Here is an 18,883-nt window from a genome sequence, read left to right as displayed (position 1 = left end):
TATATCATGCTAGTGTAATCTACAAAAAAAACGACTACTTTTGCAATTTATTGGGCGTGATTGAATTAGCGTCTTTAAGATCGTTCAGTTATAAACGAAATCTTCGACTAAATGCAGAGGATTCTCATTTCTCGTTCATTTACCAAATTTGTATCAATTGAAGATTTAAGACCCGTCACCCACTCGGCTAAGCTCAAATATGAAAGACTTCCGACAACCTAACACATAATTTCTATTTCCCAAGCACTCTTTAAGTTGTCACGATTCCAACTTGATATCCGGATAACCAGGCTGAACCATGGGAAACGTCCGTTTGATCCAACTCCCTGGGACTATAAGTAATTGGGAGTTGGGACTCATTCAAAGAATTTCGTGTAGAACCCGCTGAATTATTAGACACCAACGACGGTTTTACAAGTCAAATTGAATAGTTCAGCGAACGCCTAATCTAAAAAAAAATCGAAAAACGATTATAGCGTACAGCTCTGGTTAACATTTTTATTGACTTCGTTCCAAGTAATAAAATTTGTATTATTTTGACAATATAATCTTAACAACGACGCATTATTGTCTGAACAAGAACCAACAGAAGTAAATTATCCATATAAGTTTGCAGAACTTATGGTAAAGGTTTAACACTGATTTACGATGGCGGCAAAGAAATACAATGTGACCAAAAGAACATGAAGCTAACTGTTGAAAAGTATGTATTAGTGCCCATTTTTTTGATATTCTTGAATATAAGTAGTCACTGAAAAAAAAAATACATATTTGGCGTGACACAGAAAACATATTTTTATAGGATAGATATAATGCTCTCGAACGATATATTATGTTGTCTAAATCTTCCTTGTTATGGAGCAAATGTTGGTTGATTTGGTCCGAATGTTGGTTGATTTGGTGCAAAGGTTGGTTGATTTGGTGCAAATGTTGGTTGAATTGGTGTAAACGTTGGTTGAATTGGTGCAAACGTTGGTTGATTTGGTGCAAACGTTGGTTGATTTGGTGCAAACATTGGTTGATTTGGCGCAAACGTTGGTTGATTTGGTGCAAACGTTGGTTTATTTGTTGCAAACGTTGGTTGATTTGGTGCAAACGTTGGTTGATTTGGAGCAAACGTTAATTGATTTGGAGCAAACGTTGGTTGATTTGGTGCAAACGTTGGTTGATTTGGAGCAAACGTTGGTTGATTTGGTGCAAACGTTGGTTGATTTGGAGCAAACGTTGGTTGATTTGGTGCTAACGTTGGTTGATTTGGTGCAAATAGTGCTTTGAAAAGAAAAAAAAGTCATATATTCGCTCTCTTCACGCAATGCGGATTCATTGCCTCAAGGTAAGCTCAGGTATTGAACAGATATTAACTTAATTTCATCCTATTAGGCTAAAAAAGTGACATATCATGATTTATTTCATACCCTAATTTGGCTCTTTAAATAAATTGGCAACTTTTTGCTTCATCGGTTAAAAAATTTAGTTGTCATACGACATAGAGACATTAGAGTTTTACTGATTATTCCTCATAAATATGAAATATATTTAATCACTGAATTCTTTTAAAGATTGCTAATTTTGTAGAAAATACAGCATTCGAGTTCAAATCTAAATGTGAAACCCACAATAGCCTAAAAGTTGTCATACATAGACCCACGAATGTGAGATGTTACAGCATGAGGACGCGGACAATCCGAGTCATGCCTGATCAAAAACGTCTATTTATATTTTGTGAAATTCATGTCAGTTGTTCCTACTGAGTGCTAAAGGTCGGGCATAACACTGTGATTTTATTGGAATGCATTATGTGGATAATGGCTTTCCTTCCTTCTGTATTGGATATTTGATGGTGGACTTTGACATGATGTCGACTATATGAAATATCATGTTTTTAACCTATTAAAGCATACCTCGTAAATAAAATGATTTTATATAAATAACCCATAATTTCAACTATACATATATATAGGCATATTATGTAACATGTGTGTGCATTTGCCGTGCCCGGAGTTCCTAGCATACATAGTTTCCAATTTTTCCCATTTGTACTCAATAACAATAACTTCAACTCTTCACCATACATAAATATAAATTTTGTGTTTTCAATGATCTGCGGGGCAATTTCACCAACCTTCGGCGTTCTTATTAGGGGGCCATGGAGGCATATCAAATGGAATATATATATTTACTGTGTTGGGCAGCTCTCAACGTGGGGATCTTCGATTTCATTGTAGTGAAATATTTGTTAGAAATTTTCTTTATATTGTTTTTGATTCCATGACTTACACACAATTTGCGCGCTACAAAAAAATATCGTCGAAGTGTCAACCCAGTCGTGCCTACTCTGAGCTAGAGCAGTGGGAACTTGAAGACAATTATGAATATGCAGCACGATGCATCTTAACGTACTATTATATCATAGCGACATGAAATTTGACAACTTTGCGGTGCCATTGCCTGTTAATCACATGTTTCATGATACTTAAACAAATGCGCAATCGGTTATTGGTATACAATACTAATTTTACGCTGATTCGAAAGCTCCAACTACAAAAAATTAAGTAGGGCAAGGCAACTGTAGTTAAATATGCTCCTCGGCCCCAGACTACTGACGCAGGCGAGTGATACGAATGAGTGACCAGATAATGAGTTTCGTTCACAACCTTCGTGCGTACGATTACGGGGACCGCATGTGACCGCACGCCAAGTCTTTACGATAAATCCTTTGTGAATGAGATTCACGAGATTTCACTATTGTGTTTTTGGGAGACTTGGTTTGGTTTGTTGAATGAATTCCTGGTTACAAGAATCGCACGTTTCTTTGCTGTAAATTTTGTGGTTTTCTATGTAAATTTGGTTGGAGCAAATTTTTCGTGAATTACACATGTATATATATACCATATTATTATTCTACAAAATGGGGAATACTTCTTGTGGTATATGTATATGAAAATTTGAATATTTTTCAAATTGAATTTTCTTCGAAAAATATCAATCGCAAATTCTTTAGCATGAATTAATTAATTGAAGATGCTAATACCCGTCACCCACTCGGCTAAGCTCAAATATAAAATACTTCCGGCAAACGCATCATTTCTATTTCCCAAGCACTCTCAAGTTGACACGATTCCAACTTGATATCCAGGTAACCAGGCTAAACCATGGGAAACGTATCATGTGATGGGATAGGACAGAACACATTCGCATTTTCCACGGTACAAGTGGACGCATGGGACAAGCGGGAAACGCAAGGCAATTGGGAGCACATATTTGTATTTCCCTTGGGCAAAGTGGACTACTGCGTTTAGTTTCTAGAGCGCGAGCATAATTCCACCTTTCGGATTCGGATGAAACTTGACATGTCTCTTTGTACATAGAGTGCTAGTTAATGGCCACTGAACCTAAATTTTAAAAAATTTAATAAAAAATTGTATTCCAATGGGAATCCCATAGGAAGTTCGATTAACGATTATAGTGTACAATTCTGGTTAACATTTTTATTGGCTTCGTTCCAAGTTATAAAATTTTCACTATTTTGACAATATAATCCCAACTACGACGCATTATTGTCTGAACAAGAACCAACGGAAATAAATTATCAATATGAGTTTGCAGAACTTATGATATATATATAAATTTAACACTGATTTATGATGGCGGCGAAGAAATACAATGTAACCAAAAAATATGGAGCTAACTGTTGAAATAGTATGTATCAGCGCCCATTTTCTTTGATATTCTTGAATAATAATAGTCACTGAAGAAAAATACATATTTGGGGTGACACAGAAAACATATTTTTATAGGATAAATATGATGCCCTCGAATGATATATCATGTTGTCTAAATCTTCCTTGTTATGGAGCAAATGTTGGTTGATTTGGTCCGAATGTTGGTTGATTTGGTGCAAAGGTTGGTTGATTTGGTGCAAATGTTGGTTGATTTGGTGTAAACGTTGGTTGATTTGGTGCGAATGTTGTTTGATTTGGTACAAAGGTTGGCTGATTTGGTGCAAATGTTAGTTGAATTGGTGTAAACGGTGGCTGATTTGGTGCGAATGTTGGTTGATTTGATGCAAAGGTTGGTTGATTTCGTGCAAATGTTGGTTGAATTGGTGTGAACGTTGGCTGATTAGGTGTGAATGTTGGTTGATTTGGTGCATAGATTGGTTGATTTGGTGCGAATAGTGCTTTGAAAAGAAAAAAACAAAGGTTATATTTTCGCTCTCTTCACGCAATGAGAACTCATTGCTTCACGGTACGCTCAGGTATTAAACAGATATTAATTTAATTGTATCCTATTAGGCTAAAAAAGTGACATATCATAACGTATTCCCTAATTTGGCTCTTTACTTTTTACCTCATCAGTTAAAAAAAAATTTAGTTGCCATAAAAATAACAAAGACATGGATTGAAAACAGCGCGTGAAATAATATCAGTAATTGTCAATGGATAATCGTAAAGTTATAAGCTAGGTACCAGTTCTCTTACACATCTCGATCCGAATTAGGCTGGAATTTTTTCAGATCACCTCACTTTAAAATTTAATCCGTTCGAAATTTGCAACGTTTTGAAATACTTTGGGTTTGGGGATAACTTCAAATACATAATGGCTCCTACTCAATTACTCTCACCTCGTCCGTTAATCTGACCAGAGTAACTGAGAATCAGCAAGCAAACGGCGTTGATGTAATATATACTTTTCATGGTAGTTGCTTGTTTCTGAATATCTTTGTTAGCTGTAACACATTTAACCACAGATTTACTCGCAATGCTGGGTATCACGAGGAAGAAACTCAGTTTTCATACTACTAACTTGAGTTAAGGTCACAAGTTTTAATGCAAAATATTTTTAAATAAGTCGCGTCCATATAAATTATGATTCCATTAAATAAACGACACCGATTAGAATGTTAGCGATTAACTCTTTATAAAAACAAAATATATATTCACCGAATTTTTGTAAAGATTCAACGGCGCTCCAGAAGTGTGTGTACCAATATGAAGGTAACTAATTTTGTTCGCCTATACCTTTCATCAAGTTGTGTAAAGGGACTGAAACTTATGAGCAGGGGTATATTCACTTGGCTAACACAGACAATACTCAAACTTCGTAAGACGTAATAGAACTAAAATAAGGAAAATCGGGAAAAAATTATGCCCTAACCCTAACCTGGTACACAGACTACGGGAGTACCGATTTAACTGCTAATTTTGTGGAAAATAAAGCATTCGAGTTGAAATCTATATCTGAAACCCACTATAGCCTAAGATCTATCAAATATATATACATACCTATAAATGTAAGATGTTGCAGCATAAGGACGCAGACAATCTAAGTCAATGCCCGATTAAAAACGTCTATTTATATATATTTTATGAAATTCATTTCAGTTGTTTCTACTAAGTGCTAAAGGTCGGGCATAACACAGTGATTTTATTGGAATGCATTATGTGGATACTGGCTTATGTGCTTCCTTCCTTCTATATTGGGTATTTGATGGTGGACTTTGACATGATGTGGACTTATTAGACTTCATGTTTTTAACCTTTTATTTAAAGCATACCGCGGTAATAAAATGAATTTTTATCAAAAACCCATAATTTTAACTATACATATAGGCATATTATGTAATATGTATGTGCATTTTTCGTGCCCGGAGTTCCTAGCGTACAGAGTTTCCTCTTTTCCGTTTGTACTCAATAATAATATCTTCAACTCTTCACCATACATAAATATAAACTTTGTGTTTTCAATGATCTGCGGGGCAATTTCACCAACCTTCGGCGTTCTTATTAGGGGCCATGAAGGCATATCGAATGGAATATATATACTGTGTTGGGCAGCTTTCAACGTGGGGATCTTCAATTTCATTGTATTGAAATATTTTATAGAAATTTTTTTATATTGTTTTTTTTATTCTATAACTTACACACAATTTGTGCGCTACAAAAAAAGATCGTGAAAGTATCAATCAAGCTGTGCCTACTTTAAGCTAGAGCAGTGGGGACTGGAAGACAATTATGTATATGCACGATGTACGATACATCTTGACGTACTATTACCTCATAGCGACGTGAAATTTTGTGGGCCATTGCCTGTTCATCACATGTTTCATGATACCCAAACAAATGTGCAATCGATTATTGTTATACAATACAAATTTTACGCTGATTCGGAAGCTCCGTCTACAAAAAGGTAAGTAGGGCAAGGCAACTGTAATTAAATATGCTCCTCGGACCCAGACTGCTGTCGCAGGCGAGTGATCAGATAATGAGTTTCGTTCACAATTTTCGTGCGTACAATTTCGGGATCGATGTCACCGCGCGCCAAGTCCAGTTAGTTACCAGTTACCAGATTTCACTATTGTCTTTTTGGAAGACAAGGTTACTTGCTCGTTAACCTGACTTTTTACAAAATTTATTGAATGGATTCAAGGTTACAAGAATTGCTCGTTACTTCACTGTAAATTTTGTGGTTTTCTATGTGATCGCATGTGATTTTGATTGAAGCAGATTTCTCATGAAAGATGAAATACATATGTACCATATTATAATTCTACGAAAATGGGAAATACTTTTTGTGGTATAAATATGTACAAATATAAAAAAAATTGAATATTTTTCAAATTGAATTTTCTTCGAAAAATATCAAGCTCAATTTTTATTATAATATAACAAATTATAATAAAATATTGATTATAATAAGCATAATTATAATATTATCCTATTCATGCCATTGATCTAGCTGTCAATTCAGAAGACACAAGAACAAAACTGTTAACATCAACAAACGTTGTTTGATTTAAAGCAAACTGTGGGTAATTTGGAGCAAACGTTGATTGATTTCGTGCAAAATTTGATTGATTGAATTTGAACAACAACAACATAACAACAAAACGATCCATAGGTCCATTTCGTGTCAATAAAGTAAACGTGATGCATGTTTACTACTCTATCATAGCGCTACATTCACGAGTTAAACATCTATTGAGCACATTCAAGCCAATTATCTAACAGCATTTTCCTGTGTTGTGTACCGTCACTTATTATGGTTATTATATTATTATTTAACAGGAAGTGTACACATGCGTCGTTTTGTTATTATGTTATTGTTCTTATTTTTGTTGTTAGTATTTTTCTTCTTATTATTGTGAAAAAGTCTCTTTCCTCTCCAATCACTGGACTATAGAGATCGTTTTTTGTGTGCTGTCCTTAAAAAGTGCGTACATTGTGGCAGTTCTTGGTTTGCGTTAGTCGTGCGGGACTGCGGTTTCGATAGTGTACTGTGACCCAGTGGCGGCGCGTGGTCATTTTGACAACCGGGGCAAGCTACTGCGGGACCAAGTCACCCCCATCTACGGAGACAGGATGAGCGCTGTGAGTTCTCCCATCATTTTATGAGTATAAAAACCATTCCATCGGTAACAACCAATCGGCAAAAGCGACAATTTTTAACGATAAGAAAGTGTCTTTAAAACCAGTCCAAGTCAAGGGATTAATAGATATAGACATAGTTTATTTTGGGACCTCTTTCAAAAGGAAAGCAATATTTACCCATATAAATACAATGACATATTAACAGAAACTTCGGGAAAGCAGACAAAACCTAAAATAAGGTTTAAAACGTTACTATGAAGAAAGGAAAGTTAATGCAAAGATAAGGACATGCGTCGCTCATTCATAGATATATATGCTGCTAGACTTCTACTGCTTGAACATATATCCAACACGCCGCGGTTTCTTGGAAGCAAAATGCTCAATAACGCGCTGATTAAAGTCATTCATCCCAGAAATAACGTCTTTGTGAATGGATAAAACAGCCAAGGAATTTAATCTATCTTGCTTCATTGTGTTTCTGAGATACGTTTTAATACGCTTCAGCGTGCTGAATGTTCGCTCTGCGTCGGCGGAAGAAATAGGCGTCGTCAAAATGATGTCCAGAAATTTTGCAGACGCCGCAAAGGTAGTTACTAGAGTGTTATCTATGAGGAACTCATAGAGCGCGCAAGTTGATGTGATTTTTAAAAAAGTTTGATTGGTGTATATACATCGCAATTCATTTTCCAATTTACCCACGTTTATCATGGGGTAAAATTTGGAGACAGTAGCCAACAAATGGATGGGAAATTGACGTGCAAATTTTGAAAAATTTTTGGGTTTATCAAAGAGAACGCGGCAAGGTGTTCAGTGCGCAGACGATCGCATATCTGATTCACCAGAATGTCACAGCATTCCTTTGCAGACAAAATCAAAAGCTGCGTTGTTTGCCCGCGGCGTAAAGAAGCACTCCATGTGTCGTCGTATTTTTATGTTTCCCGGATACGAGATACAGCATCGCAGAAGTCTGAAATACACGACTGCACAGACGCTCCATCCATTAGCCTTGACTGCAATGCGCCGTATAATACATCCACGTGATAGAATATTGTGGAGAAAAAAGCGAGAAAAAATGAAAACTCACCATCTTCTAGCAGACGCTTTAGACCTGCCGCCTCCCTCACAGAGCGTTCGTCCCAAACCGGAGAGCTCTGAATGCCATTGAAACTCTCAATGAGCTCAGACCTAATTTCGGACACGCCCTGCACCACGCGTGATAGGAAGTTCCAACGTGTTGGTGCACAAGCTGGGAGACGGCGGCTACATATCTGGCGAAGGAGGTCAGAGCGCTTCGGCGAAACGGAAAAAAATGAAGAAAACCCCGAAACATTTGCAAAAAATATACGGACAAGAGGGGTATCAAGACACATATTTTTGATAACGAGGTTAAATTGGTGTGCATAACAATGTAAAAAATGCGCATGAGGAAAATCCTCTTTTATATAAACTTGAACACCTTGTTTCGACCCACTCATGACTGCCGCGCCGTCATAAGTTTGGGCTATCAATTTTGACTTCGCGTTGTAAGGCTGTAACACTTCTTTCAGTACAGCCGATATCCCGCAAGCCGTGCGATCAACGATTGGTACAAAGCTGTGAAATCTCTCGGTAGGTTTACCATCTTTCACAAACCGAAAAATCACAGCCAGTTGGGAAACGCACGTGATGTCAGTTGTCTCGTCAGACTGAATCGAAAGGAACTGGCAATTCTCAATTTCCAGAGCCAAGTCTTGTAAATAAATTTTATACATTGAGTCGAGCAAATCATTTTGGATATCCTTAGATGTCCCTTTCGAAACAGTTTCGGCATCAAGATGATCTCTCAATACTGTATCTAGGGATGCGATGTATTCCACCATATCCAAAAATACCCCTCTATTAGAAGAGCCAGCCCGTTCATCGTGCCCACGGAGGGACAGCTCGTGACAACCAATGAACTTCAAAACATCTATCAATCGACCGAGAACATGGCGGTTTTTCTCGACGTTTTGGTTGTGCCGACGAATAGAAACCGCGCGTCCTTCATCCAACTGTGCTGCAATATTAACATTTCCGAATGTTCGGTATTTTACTGCATTGTCCAGATGCTCCATAGAAGATTGATGATCCCTGGCACGCTCGGAAAGATGTTTAAGATCTCTAAAACCAAATTTACACCAACGTGAGTCACGGGCGATAGCAAAAAGTAGGCAATAAAAACAAAAAAGTGCATTTTTGTCCTCGCTGTAACACAACCATTCGTGTTTTTTATACCAAGTTTCTGCGCAGAATGTACGCCGACGCTTTCCTCCGTCATGGGACTGTTTCAGTGAACAATTTTTTGGTTGATAAGGCCCAAGACGTTGTACCTCTAATTTTTGTTCCAGCGGCAGCTGCGAGTAGTGCATCAACCTTATTCATTATGAGGTCTAAGGCTAAGAAATGCGAAGCCGGAAAGAAGTGAGAAAGTGGAAACAATTGTTTTCAAATAATATCATAAAAATGCAATAACCTCCACGGGGAAGATTTCATCCCCAAGTCTTCGACAGAGGGCGAAACGCAATTTAGTTGGTACTCCCGTAGTCTGTGTTCCAGATTGAGGTTAGGCCATAACTTTATTCCGACTTTCTTTATCCTAGTTCTTTTACGAGTTCGGGAATTGTGTGTGTGTTAGCCAAGTGAATATATCCTGTGCCCATGGTTTCCTTCCGTTTACACCAACGGTGCACAACCTGCGGCGCACGGCCGTATGCGGCCGTCGTGACAAAATAATGCGGCCTTCCATACACAAAATTCAATGAAAAAAAAAAGTTCAAAATATAGGATTTGGCGACAATGCTGGTGCAAAAAGCATGATGGACAGCATGTGCAGAAGTTTAAAGACGAGAAAAATCTGCTGGACACGTTAAAAGCACAGTTGAATATCCAGTGCTACAAGAATTGGCAAGAAAAACTCTCGTTCTTTTTGGAAGTACTTACACATGCGAAGCAACGTTTCAAGAATGACGTACCTGATAAATGAGTACCGAACCAGATTGTTAGACGTCAAGCTGGAGTCTAAACTAAGGTTGATGGTATCCAGCCAGTTACCTGACTTTGCAAGTTTATCTGTCCACGTGCAAGACCAAGGGAGTCATTGAATTGCTACAGTGCTTTGCACACTTTCATAGAAAAAATTCATTAAAATATTTGACATTTTATTATACTTTTGGGGACAAGAAAATGGGAGCGACCGCCCATCTTCCCATCCCCGACTTTCAATTTTTTTCAAAATTGTGCAACCATTATGCAACTTGTTGCAATATATCTGCTCAAGAATAGGTCCACCGAAAAAAAATCCGTTTAAAATGCGAATATTATACTTCCAAGTAGTCCTACATACTTTATAGGTGGGCAGACTGCACCTCGCATGGTTCAAATACGCGGTTATGGCGTCATAAAAGCCAAAAAAAAATCGCGCGCGTTCTGCGTGCTCTTCAGCCCCCTTGCGGCCGTATCGAATACAAATAAATGCAATGTGGCCTCCAATAGCAAAAAGGTCGTGCATCCCTGCTTTACACAAATTGGTGTAGAGTAGGCGAACAATATTAGTTACCTCCATATTAGTACATACACTTGAGGAGCGCTCTTTAGTTCTATTTACATGTACAGCTAGGGTGTTATGGAACCAGGCCACGCAATGATATTGAGATCGTTACGCAAAATGCGTAAGGCGATAAAATAAGGCCATATACAAATGGGGAAGCGATTCGAATAAGCCATCTTGACTAATGTTTTGTGGTCGTTTTTGTTCGCCTTTGACTGATACGTTGGCCATATTATTAACCACGACTTTCACAAATTTATAAAACTGCCAAAATTAGCACCGTATGGTGAGCTGGGATATACTAGCGTTTGATACATAATGAGAAACGAATCAAGATCAGGCGAATATGTGAGAAAAATCGACGCAAATGATTGATTTCTGCCAAATCCCATAAGAAATGCATTACGCGCTTCGGAAAAGTTGGAAATCTATCGTCAAAACGAGAGAGCCTTCAAATAATCTCGCGGAAACGAGAAAGAAGCGCACTCTATTTATATATCTCTGTGGTTCTACTTCGTTTTGATGTTCGTATCCATATATTTGAGCATCGCTCGCTTGTATGATAACATTAAAATGTGGCTCTTCAAATAAGTCGATAAGTTAACTTTTTGCAATCTTCAGAACTGCGTAAATTGTAAAAAGATGATATAGATTTTAGTTGTTGTAATATTATTAAATCCGTAAATAAACTCAAAACCAATGAAATGAAATCTGCGTATAAATTGTATTCAGTAATTGTTTTACAAACGCATGCTTTTTATAACAGAATTTATCCATCCCGTGCAAAATTTGTACTTTCATTTTTGTTTCGGAATTTTATCTTCCCCTTACTTCCCTTCTATCACCTAATTTCCACAACTCATCAGTTGTTTTTGGCGGTGTCTTCAAAATGTCGTATTCCACGTGTCCCACTTGTACCACGTGCCCCACTTGTCCCACGTGTACCACTTGTACCCCGTTTCCCACTTGTACCACGTGTGCCACTTGTACCACGTGTCCCACTTGTACCACGTGTCCCACTTCTTCGGGACAGGAGGTCCTCGTTTTGTTATTAAGTTGTTGTTCATGATATTTTTGTTTCTATCGTTAGGAAAAATCACTTTTATTTCTAATTACTGGACCAATCGCTTTGAAATTTCCAGTGGTGAAAGATATATATTTTTTCTTTGTGTGCTATGACGTCATTGGAATTTATCAGCGGACATTATGCTGTGCGAAAGTCGGCGAATCTCGTGCTTAGCGAAAGTGGGAACTTTTTATTAGGAACGGTAGACTGTGGGATCTGGTCTGATGATACATAAGTGACTCGGATCAGTTGGTGTTTTAATTCACGTTGAAACCTAATCATGAAGAATGGATTTTCGTCAGTACCCTGAGTAGTCGAGTTGTTTCTGATGAGTTGTCTGGGTAGTCGAATTCTTCGCCTCCCGATACGGCTACTGGTAATTTACCGTGTATGATTTTCAGGGAATTGATGAGATAAAATATTTTGTGTTGCCCACCTTGTCGACATATTCGAGCATGGCTCTCTTGCTTAAATTTATTTTTATAATAAGCTCAATAGTCTTGATTAATCCTGCATACATGACAGATACAATATTAACTTGATTATAATATATTGGTAATAATCATATTGAAAACGTAAAACAAATTTTGGTCTGAAATGTTTTGTCAAATAAACAGCAGCAAAAAAATTAGCACAAGAAAGGTGGTGGCGATTTTTTTTTCTGAAATCTTATACTTCTGACTGATAAAAGTCAAGACACGCACATAACCTGATTCCACATACATATCGTATAGCTGTATATTTTAACGAACGCATTACAAGCCAAATTCTGATTAGTACTGTAATCTGATTAAATCCGATTCAACCTCCAATATATTTGATGAAAAACATAAATGTGTCTGATTGTGACTTGACTGTGCTTCGAGTAGTATAATATTCATGAACTCGGGAATACATTTCAATGAGTTTGATACCTTTAGTTTAACTCTAACTTATGCTTACAGATAAAAAATATAATGTAACCACAACAATTTCGATTAATATCAAATTCCTTGATATATATTCCTGGATAATAATAGTCACTTTGTAAAATAACAGATTTTACGTGACCACGAATAAAGTATATCGATATAGTTTAAACATGGTGCTCTGGAATCTTTTATCATACAATCTGGAATATTTATGTCATGTTATTTATGTTATCCTTGTTATGGTTTAAGCGTTGGTTGGTCTGGTGCAAATATTGGTTAATTCTGAGAAAACTTTGGTTGATTTTGAGCGAACGTTGGTTGATTTTGAGCAACTGTTGGTTGATTTGAAGCAAACTTTGGTTTATGTTGAGCAATCGTTGGTAGATTTTGGGAAACTATTGGTTGATTTGAAGCAAACGTCGGTTGATTTGAAGCAAACTTTGGTTGATTTGGTTCAAACTTTGGTTGATGTGAAGCAAATTTTGGTGGATTTGGTTCAAACTTTGGTTGATGTGAAGCAAACTCTGGTAAATTCGATTCAAACTTTGGTTGATATGAAGCAAACTTTGGTTGATTTGGTTCAAACTTTGGTTGATGTGAAGCAAACTTTGGTTGATTTGGTTCAAACTTTGGTTGATGTGAAGCAAACTTTGGTAGATTTGGTTCAAACTTTGGTTGATGTGAGGCAAACTTCGGTAGATTTGAAGCGACTGTTGGTTGATATGAAGCAAACGTTGGTAGATATGAAGCAAACTCTGGTTTATGCGCAGCAAACGTTGGTTTATTCGCTGTAATTGTTGGTTGGTTCGTTGCAATCGTCAGTGCTTTGAAAAAGAAAAGCAAACGTCATATCTACTAATCTATCTCCATGCTACACTCACGTATTTAACAACTATGAAACACATTTAAGGTTATCAGCTGAAAATATTTGCCTATGTCGCGTATCATCATTTATTTTGGTCATTATATTATTATTATTTATAACTTTATGATAACATATATATTGTATATTTCATACTAATATTTGGCTCTTCAAATAAGTCGACAACATTTTGTAATCTTGAAAACTGCGCCAATTGTAGGATAAAATGATATAAATTTTAGTTATTACAATATTATTAAACTCAAGTTAAATGACTTGAAATCAGCGCATAAATTATGTCCAGTTATTGTATCTTATGCATCGCAAAGTTGTAAATCGGGTCAGTTTTTTTTTAAACACTTCTCAGGTCAGATTCTGCTTGATTTTTTGGACCATATCACACGCGATTTTAATTATGTAGGCTTTTACAACGTTTTGGTATAATTCTGGGCTTAAAATGACTTTGGTAATGACCTCATTTAGTTAGACTGACCTCGTGCATAAATCCGACCATGGCAACCAAAAATCCGAGAACGGACGACATTGATGCGATACATACTTTTATGAATATTTTTATACTCTGAAACATATTTTATTAGAGATTTACAACAACACTGTTTGATGGCAACGCTGGTTATCACAAAGAAAGGGCACAATTTCTATGCTACCAACTTAACTGAAGTTCGTAAGCTATAACTAAAATTTTGTTTGATGGTGAGTTTTCTAAAGAATCTTCATTAACGTGAAGCTGAAGGGCAGGTTAAGTAATATCCTTAGATTAGCATCGTTTAACTAAAGTATGATTTCAAATCTATAACCTGGATTAAAGTGTTAGTAATTAACCATTCATAAATAAGGTATACAGTATAGACATTCAACTCTTGTAAATATTTCTTTGCTGTTTTAATAGACGATGTAGCATTCGAGATTCAACCTAAACCTGTAACTCACTATAGCGAAAGGTCTTGTAGAAAATAAACTTCGATGCATACGGGTTGTTACAGTATAAGGACGCAGTCAAATTAAATGTCCGATTGAAAACATCTAACTATTATACTCGAAATTCATACAGTTGTTTATATTATTTGCTAAATATCAGGCATGACACATGCTTCCTTCCTTCCATTGAATATGAAATACCACTTCGACATATCGTGGATTGTATATGATTTCATATTTGTAACCTCTTATTTATTTATTTAGCATGTCTCATAAAATCTTAACTAAATTCCGGTGTTAATAAAACGATCTTACGCCAATCGTAATTCGTAAGTAATAGTATCAGAAACCTATACTATTGACTATGCAATGCATATACCTGTGTAATATGTGCTTGTGTCGTGTTCATAATTTACGAGTTACTACAGAGTTTCTAATTTTCACATTTGTACTTAATCATATTAATATTTGTATTTTGAATGTGAACTGCATAAATCTTGACTAAAACTGTCAGTGCGTGAGTGAGTAAATTATATCTGGAGTTTATTTGCATGTTAAAATAGCCTACATAAAATGTTAACATTTTATGTATGTTTTTTGCATTTATATAATAGGCTACGTTGAATTTTCGAGCTAATTGATTCAAAAGTCTTGCTGCATACTAACACAAACGAATCTCTGTAGCCTTCGATCTGACTGATGTCAAAATTATTCCAACTAACATAATTGATAATCGACTACATTCACTACAACAGCAGCCCTGCATCATTCGCATTGGAATCCAACAGTGAAAGGTCATAGAAAAAAGATTAGTTTCAAACCAACTAAATTGATAGCATACCTTGAATTGTTCGTTGTTAGTTGGTGGCACTTGTGCCGGTAAAACCCTCATTGACGATAACTTGATGATAACGTGATTCCATTCTTTAGTATTTCGCATAGATATTATTGGACACGAAATGAACCTAAGCATTGCTCGCTTGTTGGACACGACATAGACCTATGGATCGTTCTGGTGTTGTTGCTGGTATTCTATAGACTTGTTGTTGTGAAAAAATCGTTTTTTTCTCCGACTACTGAACCAATTGCTTTGAAATTCTCGGTGGATAAAAATTGTTGCTTTTGTTGTTGGTAAAATATTTCATTTGGATTCCATGTCATTATAATTGAGCATTGCTCTCCTGTATTTGATTTAGGATTTCTCGTTTCTTCACTGTAAGCAGATTGTATAGTTTTCCAAGTGAGCGCATGTGATTTTGATTGTATCAAATTCTCGTGAAATGCATATAGATCATATTATCATTCTACGAAAATTGGCACTACGTTTTATGGTATGAAATTTGAAATAAAATTTTCTTTCAAAAAATACCTTTCATAATATAGTAACGATGTTTTATTCGTCCTGCCTTTTCTCGGCATAACAGTTAAGATGAAACCAGAACAAATTTCTCAACGAACGCCTGTCCAAATCAATTTTTTAAAATTCTCAAATGTAGGTATTCTCGTTTTTCATGTTAATTGACAAAGTATTTTCCCAATCCCGTATGAATAGAATGATTCCAACCTTACAAATTTATTCCATCATTTTTGTTTTATAATCTTTGTCATATTTTTATTTCTATCTGCCATCTAACTCCTAGAACTCACTAGTTTTTTTTAAATTTATTTACAATAACAATACGAGCAATAGTCTTGATTAACACCTGCATGCATGACAGATAGGTATTAGTAATAAAGAAAATAGAATAATGGCAACATAATCATAATAATATTTTTCATATTAAAAAAGTGAAAACAATTTTGGCAAATTTTGTACTGATATGTTTTGTTAAATGAATAGCAGTAAATAGTCAAGCACAATAAATGTGGTGGGGTCGTTGGAACACGACTAATATCGGTTTTCATCCATTTAAATAACACACATGATGACATGGGACTGAGTTACTGCTGGGGCATATGATAGAAGACGTTTATGGATGGCTCACAATTAATCAATTTCCATACCCGAATAATATGAACAATCAGATTAAATGACTGTAAAACATAGCAAAAATCAGGCTTTATAATATATTGAGAACATATAATTTCTCCTGGAATCGCATGTAAGTTTTATCGTCAATTTAGTTCCCAACAAAATTGTTTTGTTCTAAATTCCCACCCAATAGACCAATGTTCAAGAATCAAATTATATTGGCACATTTGCTCAATTTATACCGTACCATTAATATCTCAGAACTAGTATCCGCTCTCACATAAATAATACCATGATGCAGAGCATACATTGTCAACTAAATGCAAATCTACGTGAAGACCGACACAATTCTCTCCCTCAGTTTGTCCAGGTTCTCCATCTCTCCAATCTGTTTTACTGCGCCAAGCTGGTGTTCCATCTGACCACAACCAGAAGTATTGTTTCTGCAAGTCGTCCATACCAATCCAGGTGTAAAACCCAACTGGCTTTACAACATCATTCAAAATTTTTCTGTAAATTTGATACTATTATTTTAATATTATATTAACACAGTGAGTATATAAAAATAAGAAGAGAATGGGAAAAGGTATTGCAAAATAACTGCATAATTTACTTTCTGTAGTTCTCATCACGAAGTCCTGTTGAAGCTAATCTCCCTCCTATATCCATACAATGAATTCTTGCGGTTTGATAATCAACTCTGTATTTGAACAGTTTGTACCATAGATTGTTTTCCGCCTTATACCAACCAGTTGTACTGAAGAAGAGATTCCTGATTGCTGCAAAATAAATTATACATATTGTCTTATTAAGCCAGATACTAAAACTAGAAATAGCCAAATATGGGTCAAAGATAGATTTTTTGAATGGGATAAGCATAGTATTGTTAGGAGCGTTTCTCAACAACCTAAAAAAATACCAGGAATTATGATATTCAACGATTAGAACCATTGAATATCGCCTATTTTAAGTCACGAATTGCATTTAAATTTCACCCATACCCAATATAGTCTGAATAAATGCTAGGAGATTATTTTTGTACCTCAACACAATATATTTAAATAACTATTACATGAAAAATCATTATTTTCATACCTAACAGCTGTTTTTTCACCTCCATTCCAATCATCACGTTAACTTCTTGTGTATTAGGACCGGGCGCTCCGGGTGGTCCAGGTGGCCCGGGACGCCCAGGAACTCCATGCATTCCTCTAGGACCCATCATTCCTGGGATTCCAAACCCGTGCTCTCCTTTAGATCCGGGCATTCCCTTGGGCCCGGGTGGCCCTGCTGGGCCTACTTCCCCACGAGGCCCGGGTTCGCCCCGAGTACCTATTTCGCCTTTAGCTCCTCGTAGTGCCTCCGTGGAATTTATCTTCGGTTCACAAGTAATGTAGTAGTATCTATGTTTGCGATAAACTTCTGGACTAAATCCAGGTATCATGTACATGTGCGGAGGGATTGGGTCGCATTTGGAAAATTCACATCCATACTTTGGCCTGCAGTCGAAATCGAGAATCCCATTATTGTTGCTGTCAATTCCGTAACATAAAATTTGTTGGATACACGAAACTAGGAAGCCAATTACTATATATCCCTTCGTCAGCATTCTAAATATTCAATCTGGTGAAGATGTGAAAACGTTGTTTGGTGATCTTTATTTGTCTAACTATTGTACAAAATTTAAATCAGCAATTCACAGTGGGGATTATTTGAACCACCATTTGGAGAAATTATTAAATCCAAAAACAGAAAGTTAAAGCCCCAGATATTCTATTGGCCTGTTATTTATTATTTCATTTTACATTATTGATAATTGTTGCGAAATGGCCCAGCCAATGTGGGCCTGTGCCAGTAATGTGAGAAACGCCTGTCACCTTTAACCTATTTTAACTAGCGTTCGTTCGCTTCCAAACTGTAATCTTTCGTACGCCTAATAATCTTCTATACATGCTAGATATTTTCCTATGGTCATATTTTGCAGCGAATTCCACTTAAAAACGGTCGCAAAATCTTAACGTAAATGTTGAGGATTGAGGAAAAACTTCATGTCATGGTATTATTATTAGATTACAAATTAGACACGAGTGGAACACCATCTTTTTCTTTTCATTCATCGAATTCTTATCTTAGTTTATATGATACCAAAAATGATCATTTTCTGTAGTACGTTTCGTTTTCTAAAATCCTACTATTTA

The 18,883-nt window shown here is 36.3% G+C and overlaps 3 protein-coding genes across 5 annotated transcripts; all 3 read right to left on the bottom strand.

The window, feature by feature from the left end:
• Positions 1-44: 44 nt before the first annotated feature.
• On the bottom strand, positions 45-5,390 carry LOC120343055 (uncharacterized). 3 transcript variants are annotated; one of them, XM_039412151.2, is made up of 3 exons: positions 5,286-5,390; positions 4,625-4,729; positions 45-1,269 (listed from the first exon to the last, which is right to left on the bottom strand). In XM_039412151.2, the coding sequence occupies exons 1-3, from the start codon at positions 5,308-5,310 to the stop codon at positions 854-856; spliced, it is 546 nt and encodes a 181-aa protein (XP_039268085.2). In that variant the 5' UTR covers positions 5,311-5,390; the 3' UTR covers positions 45-853. The 3 variants fall into 3 exon arrangements, with proteins under 3 accessions (XP_039268085.2, XP_077976395.1, XP_039268069.1); XM_078120269.1 differs by lacking the exon at positions 5,286-5,390 and adding an exon at positions 4,944-5,137; XM_039412135.1 differs by lacking the exon at positions 45-1,269 and adding an exon at positions 3,494-4,180.
• Positions 5,391-12,468: 7,078 nt separating this feature from the next.
• On the bottom strand, positions 12,469-14,378 carry LOC120344894 (uncharacterized). Its single transcript, XM_039414225.2, has 2 exons — positions 14,268-14,378; positions 12,469-13,736 (listed from the first exon to the last, which is right to left on the bottom strand). The coding sequence occupies exons 1-2, from the start codon at positions 14,329-14,331 to the stop codon at positions 13,189-13,191; spliced, it is 612 nt and encodes a 203-aa protein (XP_039270159.1). The 5' UTR covers positions 14,332-14,378; the 3' UTR covers positions 12,469-13,188.
• Positions 14,379-16,342: 1,964 nt separating this feature from the next.
• On the bottom strand, positions 16,343-18,344 carry LOC120344331 (uncharacterized). Its single transcript, XM_039413500.2, has 3 exons — positions 17,781-18,344; positions 17,299-17,464; positions 16,343-17,195 (listed from the first exon to the last, which is right to left on the bottom strand). The coding sequence occupies exons 1-3, from the start codon at positions 18,292-18,294 to the stop codon at positions 16,949-16,951; spliced, it is 927 nt and encodes a 308-aa protein (XP_039269434.1). The 5' UTR covers positions 18,295-18,344; the 3' UTR covers positions 16,343-16,948.
• Positions 18,345-18,883: the final 539 nt, after the last annotated feature.

The sequence above is a fragment of the Styela clava genome, chromosome 1, assembly GCF_964204865.1.
Source record: "Styela clava chromosome 1, kaStyClav1.hap1.2, whole genome shotgun sequence".
Classification (NCBI taxonomy): Eukaryota; Metazoa; Chordata; class Ascidiacea; order Stolidobranchia; family Styelidae; genus Styela; species Styela clava.
Note: the sequence above shows the minus strand (reverse complement) of the source record. Positions and strands in the feature narration are given on the sequence as shown.

Bases quoted from the DNA above. Each gene is read 5' to 3' on its own strand.
- LOC120344894 (XM_039414225.2), bottom strand. From the start codon at position 14,331: ATGTATCGCATCAATGTCGTCCGTTCTCGGATTTTTGGTTGCCATGGT. The intron at 13,737-14,267 runs GTCAGTCTAACT...TCTTTTTCAAAG, and splicing joins TGGTCGGATTTATGCACGAG to CACTGACGATTGCAACGAAC.
- LOC120344331 (XM_039413500.2), bottom strand. From the start codon at position 18,294: ATGCTGACGAAGGGATATATAGTAATTGGCTTCCTAGTTTCGTGTATC. The intron at 17,465-17,780 runs GTATGAAAATAA...TTTATTTTGCAG, and splicing joins GGTGAAAAAACAGCTGTTAG to CAATCAGGAATCTCTTCTTC. The intron at 17,196-17,298 runs GTAAATTATGCA...TCAAATTTACAG, and splicing joins CGTGATGAGAACTACAGAAA to AAAAATTTTGAATGATGTTG.
- LOC120343055 (XM_039412151.2), bottom strand. From the start codon at position 5,310: ATGCTGCAACATCTTACATTTATAG. The intron at 4,730-5,285 runs GTATGTATATAT...AATGTGTTACAG, and splicing joins GCAACATCTTACATTTATAG to CTAACAAAGATATTCAGAAA. The intron at 1,270-4,624 runs GTGAGAGTAATT...TTCTTTTCAAAG, and splicing joins TGGTCAGATTAACGGACGAG to CACTATTTGCACCAAATCAA.